We start from the raw sequence: 11,588 nt of genomic DNA, 5'->3' as shown, positions 1-11,588 counted from the left end.
ATTTCTCTCATATTCATCCCTGGTAAAGCATTCTCAGCCTCTTTACATTTACTCTTTCTTAACTTACGAGCAATCTCGTCCACTTAATGGACAGCTTACGTGTATCCTGATCCAGCTTCTTTTGACAGTGGATTACAGAACAAGCCACCATGTTTGCATGCTGATTGTGCTTTATGATGTTACCCGTTTCTCATCCGCCTCTGTTTTCCAGCTCCGCCGAGACCTGATCGAGCAACGCAATTCTGAGACTGTACTCAACGTTAAGATGCACATGGATAACATGGTAAGGCTCAAGCACCTCAGAAGCTATCTTTATGTAGAAAGTATTGCCTGTCGCGGAACTGCCATAAAAAAATATCATTGGGAATAATTGATATTTCAAATCGTAACTTACAAATGAGGACTCATTTTCAAGACCAAGAGCACTTTGTCATCTTTTATTGGTCGCAACTTTGTAGAACAAAAACATTACGGGCCCCATCCTTCTTGACCACATCTTTGTACTCCCATCTTACCCCGACATGTCTCTCCTCAGCATCTACTACGACATGACGTGCTTTGTGGCCTCTTTCAGAAACGCGTGGTTCAGAGGAAGCAGAGGTACTTTACTGAAAAGGTTGATGGAACGCCCTTCAGTCTAGGCATTGCCTTACCCGATGGGTATGGCCAGTATAAGGTGCACGGGCAGATAGAAATTACCAGAGCTATTCAAGACCCAAGAGGCCCCAAGGGTGAGTAATGGACACTTGGTTCACAAAATGATCTGGTAGATCTACAACTTTCTTCGGGGTTCTTGGTGTTTGTGAGTTTCATTTTACACACTCGAATTTCAGTGTCACATTTCCTGTGTTTTCTTGAACCGTAAAAAGAATAATGATATGTGATTCGTTCAAATTGCGCTGCACCATTCTCTGGGAGCTGCCTCAACTCCATTGAGTTCCTCTAAGGGATACACTTTGGAAAGAACCTGATGGAGTTGCAGTTGTAACAATATTCAGTAGCGTTTGAGTGATAGTGGGGCTAAATCAATCGGTTAAGGCTTTAGAAAAAATAGTAAATAGTTAATGCTACAATACATCACCAATGCTCCTTGGAATCTCCAGTGATACAGGAAAGGCTTGTGGAGCAAGAGATACGAATACTGCATCAGACGCATTTGGGGTAAGAAAAATGTATTTCTAGGTTCTCGAAAGACAGCAGATTTGATGACAGTTTGTGAATTCCTTTTACTGTCGTTTTCGAGAGCTTGGGATGGGAAGGGAAGGTAGATGATGCTCAAAGACACAATACAATGTTAAGTTAGAATCGCCTGACTGGTAAGGAGTGAGATGTCATCACCTAATACATGTTAACCCAGAATCTGTCATTTGTTTATCAAGTGTCATTGAAAACTGCCACTGAATATCCGACGATGATGATTCCTCATTATTGGAAAAATGTGACTGACGAATCCTCATTATAGGAGACATCTGACCATAATGTATTCTCATAGAGGAGAAATGTAGCACTGATGAATCATCATTATAGGAAAAATTTAACCATGATATATCCTCATCAGAAAAATTTTACCATGATGAATTCTCATTATAGGAAAAATCTGAATGATATATCCTCATAGAAAAAATAACCCTGATAAATCCTTATTATAGTAAAATTTTGACCAGGATGTATCTTCATTATACAAACAATAATTCGGTGTGTTTCTGATGTACCTGCTGACTCTGCATATACTTAGATATCTATACATTTATATATTTGTATCTCGATTTTCCAGCTATGGATCACTTCTCATCTGGTAACTGGACCCTTCATCCTGATTGGTAAGTTTATCTTATTGTCAACGTGCTCAAGTGTGTGTGTGTGTGTGACTGTTTGTAATTACTTCTTTGTAATACCTATTTGAATAAGGAGTTTTTACACCCGTGGAACTTTCTATCATAAAATTTTCTAAAGTCTTGTATGCTGTCAGCTCTCATAGTTTCATCAGTCAGTTTACTCCATTCAGCCACTGCCTTGGTACTTTTGTACGTCACGTATGATAAGTTTACTGTTTATTTTCATTTCATGGCATATGATTGTTGGCATATCTTTGTAACCTTCGAAGAATCGTTCACTCTTGACGTCAGCTTAGTCCGAAAACTTAAATGTTGTGGTCAAGTCACTCTTTACTCATCTCTTCCATAGCAAACAAATTTATGGTCTTTAGCCTTTCACTGTATTCCATCTATCATGATTTTAGCACCATCTTTGTTTCCCTTCTCTGGACCGTCTCTATCGGATTCTGTGTTTCTTTAGGTGCGATGACCAAACTTGAAGAGAGGCATATTCTAGTTTTGGCTTCATTAGCGATGTGAAGAGCTTGCTGAATATTTTTCTAGGGATCCTTTTATTTGAACGCGACTGTAATATTTACCAGCGTAAAGTTTTTCTCCTTTACAATTCCTTAAGGTGGAGGGAGTTCTGGTGGCAGTTTAGGTACAAAGTTGAATCCTCAGTCCCTTTTGCACACAGATTCGTGCACCTTAATTGCACGTAGTAGTGCCTGCATCTCCTCCGCAGTACATCCTTCAGCTCTGTTGCTTTTGACATCTTTTATTGAACCATATCTCTCACTTTTCTAACTTGCCACCTGTATTTGCAGCTAAAGGTTCTCATGTCCCAACTCCTTCATTATATATTTCAAAGAGGCTTCCATATATATGATCCACGTCATGGCTATATATCTCCATTTTCAGTTTATATTCCCAGTGAAGTTATTTTCATGCTCAAGCATTATATGATCTCCTACCTAATGGTGTATCAGATCTGTTATTCCCAATAATAATTTGTATCAGTACTCAAGATTGAAGTGTCTTTAATGACATGGTAATACAGGATATTTTTCTGTTTGTACTCTAGGAACCTGTGTTTCCGTGGCTTACTATCTCCATAAGAATCTAATTTCTTCCAGTCTTTCTCTTTACAATCGAATTCCTCCTTTATTAGTGTTGTACCTTTGTCAGGGTTTCATGTCTCATTCCTTCATGTACGAAACTGATTCTCCCTTTGTTGTTATTTTCATACATATGCTATGGTTCATGAAATCTTTTTGGAGGACTAAGAGTCATCACCAAGATATACATAATGTGATTTTTTTTCTTTATCAAGAAGGCAAATTCCCTTCTTCCTTTTTCATCTCCTTCCTTTTGTGTTAGCATTATCCTCTATACAGGTTAGATTAGGTCATATTATCTTCAGTAAGTTTTGTCTTCACTATTTCAACATTGTCACTTTCTATCCCTATTAGTTCTCAGGCTCCAGATGTTTTCTATATACCACAAGCCCATCTAGATTACTGCCACTCCATCTATATTCATTCACACTCATTTCAAGCTGATTATATTCCTTTCTTATGTGATCCTCCGTTGCTTAGCAACATAGCACCTTGCTGATAACCTTATTTACAAATTTCCTTTGATTCGATTATCTAAGAAACTGCACCTGGCATGTCTATATCCTTTATTAGTCCTTTTATTTTATTGACACTTTTTCAGTGGCCGAAATATGGTCTTTTTCTAGCCTAAAAACCATCCGTGACTTGCGTCTATCTACCTTTCGTTTCACCAACGTTCTAGATCTTGGTGCTGCTCATTTTTCGGCTAAGTAGTTTATCATTGCTTCATGAAACTCATTACCTCTGAGTGTTACTAAACCCCTCCTCTTCGTCAACACATACTGATCCTGAATATTTTGCTCTTTTTCAAACCTTTTATCGAACAAGTTTCCCCATATACTACCATTATCAACCTTTCCTGACAGCTTAGATTACCTCCTTTAGAACCACGCTTGACTTGCTATATCCCTAAGTTTCGTTGTCCCCAGAACTCCATCCTTAGCGTCAATCAGTCCCCTCTGTATTTTGACCAACCCCAGAGGTTTCTATTGTCTCCCGACCCATATCCTCAACAACCTCTGATTTTTAGTGTTATGAAAAAAAAAATTTCATGTATTACACGGACGCCTTATGAAGAATATTTTGACCTCTTTCTTTAATGCTGAACGGTAGATGCACCTTCTTTCCCATGGCTATTTTCCTTCTGGATTCCATCGTTCTTGGAGTTTATCATAATAATCTTTGACGACATCTGTCAATTTACTCATGTTCTCTCTCTTTATGATGACACTTTCTATGTCCTCCTAACTTCTTCATCCAATTGTTATAACTTCTGATCATGTTCCTGTATGATCGATAACCATATCCCACCCTTGTGATCTCAACTGATATGCCCTTTAATTATCTGATCTTCTGCTTGATGAAAAACCATAAATATCTCGTCCTGTTTACTTGCAACGAATTTGGTTACAGCTGTGAAGACTTACATGGCTAGGCTCCATTTTTTCTCTAAATTTCTAGCCTAGTATGGCTGTAGGGTTGTATTAAACAGATATGACCTTATTTCTTTAGTTTTAGCATAAATGTGTTGGAAATCCTATTAGATGTTTTAAACTTCTAACAGTTTGAAACCGAGCTCAAGCACCATCAGTCAAGTATTCAAAGCGTAGTTGTGTAGATGCTTGAGCTATAGATATATCAACTGACAAGGTCCTTAAGGTCGTCAGCGTCAGTTCAAAATGAAAAATCTCTGAAAATTTCCTCAGAAGTTTGAAATTTTCTGAAGGCCATACACACTACCAATGCATGTATGTGCCGGGAAATTTGATCATAGTGGAAAAAATCTTTACAAAGAGCGTCAGCTTGCACAATATCCAATTAGTGACATAGATCTTTCTGTTCGCCTAAACCAATCTCCAAGAAGGTGGTTTCTGTGTGTGTATGTAATTGCCTATTTGTACCATACGGGGAAGAAGTTTTTACACTCGTAGGGCCTCGTCTCTTTAATATTCTTTATTATCATACGCCCTAGATTTCTGTATACTGTCTACGTCAACTGTTTTCAGTCATAGCATTCCATTCATTTATCATTCATACTATAGGAATACTTTTTCACATCATTCTTAACAGATTTTTGCTTGATTTCATGTGTATATGTGGGTGTGTAGTTCTGAGCATTTGTGTGTCTCAGTGACGTTTTTATGTATTGTTCATGAATGTGTATGCAAGTTTGTGTCTGCGTTTTTGCTCTTCATGTGTATTTGTTTATACGAGTATAAGATTGGCATGTCAGTCTTGTGTATTCCTTTTGTGGTATAAGTATTACCTTTTACAAGATTGTAAACTTGGAAATGAATAATTGATGGATTTCGGGTATGAAAACTATTTCTTCTCTGACACCAGAGCCATTTCTGGAAAAAAAAAATAAACACCCGATCTTCTAGAATACAAAAAAAGAAATCAAAAACTCCTTGTTACCTTGTGTTCCTATCAGTTTTGTTTTGTGCTTTCTATCAGCGGTGGACCTATTCACTTAAAATAAAAAAAAAAATTTTGAAAGCATAAGTCAAGTTCTAAGGACGTCTGATACTAACCGATCCACCTTTTACCTCAAGAAACAACTGATTCTTATGGAATGATTTAGTTCTGTAATATTTTCATCTTCAGACGCCTCTTCGTACGTTATATAATTTTCTCCACCCAACATACACCTGCCGTGTTATTATTTTTTCATTGTATCTTGCGTACTCTTCTCAGGAACACGCACTACTGCATCAGTGCTGCGTGTTCCCTCTGCCCTCGTGATGTACTGTGATTGTCCAACTCTACCTAGAGACTATCCTGCATTAATTTCTCAGACCTTCAAACAGTTACATGCCATGTACCCTAAGAGTCTCCCTCGCCTGTGTGTGTGTTATGTTGTCATAATTAAGTTATATACCAAGCTTGTAATATCCTTTTCACAGGTGAAACTCAGACAATTTCATCCTTCCTCCCACCAGGGTGTACTGCGAGTACAAGTACAACCAGGACATTGTAGGGGACAGCCCTGAGGAGCTGATGAAGTATTTCTTCTCCCGTGCCCAGAAGCCTCACTGGAAGTGGCGTTCCACCCGTACCCACCCGCCACCGACGCCCACCATGAACAAGGGCAAAAAGTGTGAGTCACCATCTTTGTCTTGATATGTACCTTTGAGTGTGCATATATATATTTATATATATATATATATATATATATATATATATATATATATATATATATATATATATATATATATATATATATGAGTATGTATATATTTTGACCCCTTCTCTTTTCCTTTTGGAAAAGTGAAAACTTTTCAATGTATACATACATATACATACACAGACATATAAATATATACACATGTACATGTGTCGTACTTGCTGCCTTCATCTATTCTCGTCGCCACCCCGCCACACATGAAATGGCACACACACACACACACACACACACACACACACACACACACACACACACACACACCCGCGCGCGCGAGGTAGCGTTAGGGAAAGACAACAAATGCCACATTCGTTCACACTCGGTCTCTAGCTGTCATGTGTAATGCACCGAAACCACAGCTCCCCTTCAACATCCAGGCCCCACAAAACTTTCCATGATTTACCCCACACGCTTTACATGCCCTGGCTTAATCCAGGGCATGTCGACCCCGGTATACTACATCATTCCAATCCACTCTATTCCTTGCACGCCTTTCATCCTCCTGTATGTTCAGGCCCCGATCGCTCAGAATCTTTTTCACTCCATTCTTCCACCTCCAGTTGGTCTCCCACTTCTCCTCGTTCCCTCCACCTCTGACGTATACATCATCTTTGTCAATCTTTCCTCGCTCATTTTCTCCATGTGACCAGATCATTTCAATATACCCTCTTCTGCTCTCTCAACCACACTCTTTTTATTACCACACATCTCTCTTACCCTTTCATTACTTACTCGATCAAACCACCTCACACTACATATTGTCCTCAAACATCTCATTTCCAACACATCCACCCCCCTCCGCACACCCCTATCTATAGTCCATGCCTCACAACCATATAACATTGTTGGAACCACTATTCCTTCAAACATACCCATTCTTGCTCTCCGAGATAACGTTCTCCCCTTCCACACATACTTCAACGCTCCCAGAACCTTCGCCCCCTCCCCCACACTGTGACTCACTTCCGTTTCCATGGTTTCATCCGCTGCCAAATCCACTCCCAGATGTCTAAAACACTTCACTTCCTCCAGTTTTTCTCCATTCAAACTTACCTCCAAGTTTACTTGTCCCTCAACCCTACTGAACATAATAACCTTGCTCTTATTCTCATTTGCTCTCAGCTTTCTACTTTCACACACTTTACCAAGCTCAGTCACCAACTTCTACAGTTACTCACTCGAATCAGCCACCAGCGCTGTATCATCAGCGAATAACAACTGCCTCACTTCCCAAGATCTCTCATCCACAACAGACTGCATACTTGCCCCTCTCTCCAAAACTCTTGCGTTCACCTACCTAAAAACCCCATTCATAAACAAATTAAGCAACCATGGAGACATCACGCATCCCTGCCGCAACCAACATTCGCTAGGAACCAGTCACTTTCCTCTCTTCCTAATGGTACACGTGCCTCACATCATTGATAAAAACATTTCACTGCTTCTAGCAACTTACCTCCCACACCATATACTCTTAATACCTTCCACAGAGCATCTCTATCAACTCTATCATATGCCTTCTCCAGATCCATAAAAGTAACATACAAATCCATCTTTTTCTCTTAAGTTTTTCTCACATACATTCTTCAAAGCAAACACCTGATCCACACATCCTCTACCACTTCTGAAACCACACTGCTTTACCCTATCAATCAATACCCTCCCATATAATTTCCCAAGAATACTCAACAAACTTATACCTCTGTAATTTGAACACTCATCTTTATCCCCTTTGCCTTTGTACAGTGGCACTATGCCACTGGCACTACGCCAATCATCAGGCACTTCACCTTGAACCATACATGCATTGAATGTCCTTACCAGCCAGTCAACAGCACAGTCACCCCCTTTTTTAATAAATTCCACTGCAATACCATCCGAACCCGCCGCCTTGCCGGCTTTCATCTTCCGCAGTGCTCTCATTGCCTCTTCTCTGTTTACCAAACCATTCTCCCTGACCCTCTCACTTCGCACGCCACCTCGACCAAAACACCCTATATCTGCCACTCTTATCATCAAACACATTCAATAAACCTTCAAAATACTCACTTCATCTCCTTCTCACTTCACCACTACTTGTTCTTACCTCCCCATTAACCCCCTTCACCGATGTTCCCCTTTGTTCTCTTGTCTTACGCACTTTATTTACCTCCTTCCAAAACATCTTTTTATTCTCCCTGAAATTTAATGATACTCTATCACCCAAACTCTCATTTGCGCTCTTTTTCACCTCTTGCACCTTTCTCTTGACCTCCTGCCTCTTTCATTTATACATCACCCAGTCATTCGCACTACTTCCCTCCAAATTCGTCCAAACGTTTCTCTCTTCTCTTTCACTAACAATCATACTTCTTCATCCCACCACTCACTACCCCTTTCTTATCTTCCGACCTCCAACCTTTCTCATGCCTCAAGCATCTTTTGCGCAAGCTATCACTGTTTGCCTAAATACATCCCATTACTCCACCACTCCTCTTACGTCATTTGCTCCCACCCTTTTCCATTCTGCACTCAATCTCCCCTGGTACTTCCTTAAACTAGTCTCATTTCCAAGCTCACTTACTCTCACCACTCTCTTCACCCCAACATTCTCTCTTCTTTTCCGAAAACCTCTAAAAATCTTCACCTTTGCCTCCACAAGATAATGATCAGACATCCCTCCAGTTGCCCTTCTTAGCACATTAACATTCAAAAGTCTCTCTTTCACGCGTCTATCAATTAACGCGTAATCCAATAACGCTCTCTGGCCATCTCTCCTACTTACATAAGTATACTTAGGTATATCTCTCTTTTTAAACCAGGTATTCCCAATCACTAGTCCTTTTTCAGCACACAAATCTACAAGCTCTTCACCATTTCCATTTACAACGCTGAACACCCCATGTATACCAATTATACCCTCAACTCCCACATTACTCACCCTTGCATTCAAATCACCCATCATTGCAACCCGGTCTCATGCATCGAAGCTGCTAACACACTCACTCAGCTGCTCTTTCTTCTCATGACCAGGTGCATAGGCACCAATAATCACCCATCTCTTTCTATCCACTCTCAGTTTTACCTATATCAATCTAAAGATTCCTTTCTTACACTCTATCACATACTCCCACAACTCCTGCTTCATGAGTAGTGCTTCTCCTTCCTTTGCTCTTGTCCTCTCACCAACCCCTGACTTTACTCCCAAGACATTCCCAAACCACTCTTCCCCTTTACCCTTGAGCATCGTTTCACTCAGAGCCAGAACATCCAGGTTCCTTTCCTTAAACATACTACCTATCTCTCCTTTTTTTTCTCATCTTGGTTACATCCATACACATTTAGACACCCCAATCTGAGCCTTCGAAGACGATGAGTACTCCCCGCATGACTCCTGTTTCCTCTTTTAGGAAGTTAAAGTTCAGGGAGGGGAGGGTTTCTAGCCCCCCGTCCCCTTTAGTCGCCTAGTACGACACGCGGTCAATGCGTGGGAAGTATTCTTTTTCCCCTATCCCCAGGGATATATATATATATATATATATATATATATATATATATATATATATATATATATATATATATATATATTGCAGTAGTTGACAGTAGTGCGCGTGATCTAGTGTTTACTGATCAACACCAGGAAAATGAAACGAGTTTTTAAGGGCACTTTCGTGTAAGATCATATCGTCAGGAGAGATGCAAGAATGAGATAGAAGAGGAAGAGCAATTAGTTGATATACGAGGAAGAGACGTAGCTAAAAGGCCTTTGGTAAACAAGCGTTTCCGGTAACGTTGTTTACCAGTGGCGTGTGGTAATGAAAAGAGTGTGGTAAAGAGAGTAGGTGTGTTGAAATTGTTTGGACATATTGAGAGAAATAGGAAAGGTTGACAAAGAAAATATACGTGTCGTATGTGGAGGGAACAAAGAGAACAGGGATACCATAATGGAGATAGAAGGATGGAGTGAAAAAAGATTTTGAGTGATCGGGGCATGAACATGCAGGAGGATGAAAGGCGTGCACGGAAGTGAATTGGGACGATGTGGTACACTGAGGTCAGTGTGCTGTCAAAGGGCACGTGAAACGTCTGGGATAAACCATGGAAAGGTCTGTGGGGCCTAGATGTGGATAGGCTGTTGTTTCGGTGAATTACACGCATCAGCGCAAGAATGGATGAGCAGATGTGGCTTTTCTTCCTTGTTCCTGGTGCTAACTCGGGAAACGGCGGTCCATTATGAAATAAAGAATATTTTTATTTTATCATTATACTTTGTCGCTGTCTCCCGCGTTAGCGAGGTAGCGCAAGGAAACAGACGAAAGAATGGCCCAACCCACCCACATACATATGTATATACATACACGTCCACACACGCACATATACATACCTGTACATTTCAACGTATACATATATATACATACACATACATATACATATATACACATGTACATAAGTCATACTTGCTACATTTATTCATTCCCGTCGATACCCCGCCACACATGAAATGACAACCCCCTCCCCCGCACGTGCGGTAGGCAGTGTTAGGAAAAGACAACAAAGGCCACATTCGTTCACACTCAGTCTCTAGCTGTCATGTAAAATGCACCGAAACCACAGCTCCCTTTCCACATCCAGGCCCCACAAAACTTTCCATGGTTTACCCCAGACGCTTCACATGCCCTAGTTCAATCCATTGACAGCGCGTCGACCCCGGTATACCACATCGTTCCAATTCACTTTATTTCTTGCACGCCTTTCACCCTCCTGCATGTTCAGGCCCCGATCGCTCAAAATCTTTTTCACTCCATCCTTCCACGTCCAATTTGGTCTCCCACTTCTCGTTCCCTCCACCTCTGACACATATATCATCTTTGTCAATCTTTCCTCACTCATCCTCTCCATGTGACCGAACCATTTCAACACACCCTCTTCTGCTCTCTCAACCACAGTCTTTTTATTACCACACATCTCTCTTACCCTTTCATTACTTACACGATCAAACCACCTTACACCTCATATTGTCCTCAAATCTCATTTCCAACACATCCACCCTCCTTCGCACAACCCTATCTATATAGCCCACACCTCGTAACCATATAACATTGCTGGAACCACTATTCCTTCAAACATACCCATTTTTGCTTTCTAAGATAATGTTCTCGCCTTCCACACATTTCTTAAAGCTCCCAGAACTTTTGCCCCCTCCCCCACCCTGTGACTCGCTTCCGCTTCCATGGTTCCATCCGCTGCCAAATCCACTCCCAGATATCTAAAACACTTCACTTCCTCCAGTTTTTCTCCATTCAAACTTACCTCCCAATTGACTTGCCCTCAACCCTATTGTACCTAATAACCTTGCTCTTATTCACATTTACTCTCGGCTTTCTTATTTCACACACTTTACCAAACTCAGTCACCAGCTTCTGCAGTTTCTCACCAGAATCCTGATTCCGGTGATTCCGGAAAGAATATATATATATATATATATATATATAT

General features: G+C 40.5%; 1 protein-coding gene across 1 annotated transcript in view; it reads left to right on the top strand.

Annotated features, from left to right (window-relative positions):
- Positions 1 to 11,588, top strand: part of LOC139764789 (uncharacterized) — an 821,726-nt gene that overhangs the window by 719,804 nt on the left and 90,334 nt on the right. Inside the window, exons 17-20 of the mRNA XM_071691681.1 lie at positions 212 to 283; positions 575 to 731; positions 1,775 to 1,820; positions 5,875 to 6,032. Coding sequence (XP_071547782.1) covers positions 212 to 283; positions 575 to 731; positions 1,775 to 1,820; positions 5,875 to 6,032 — 433 coding nt within the window. The remainder of the gene's footprint in view (positions 1 to 211; positions 284 to 574; positions 732 to 1,774; positions 1,821 to 5,874; positions 6,033 to 11,588) is intronic.

This window comes from Panulirus ornatus, chromosome 4 (genome assembly GCF_036320965.1).
Source record: "Panulirus ornatus isolate Po-2019 chromosome 4, ASM3632096v1, whole genome shotgun sequence".
NCBI classification, from domain to species: domain Eukaryota; kingdom Metazoa; phylum Arthropoda; class Malacostraca; order Decapoda; family Palinuridae; genus Panulirus; species Panulirus ornatus.
Note: the sequence above shows the minus strand (reverse complement) of the source record. Positions and strands in the feature narration are given on the sequence as shown.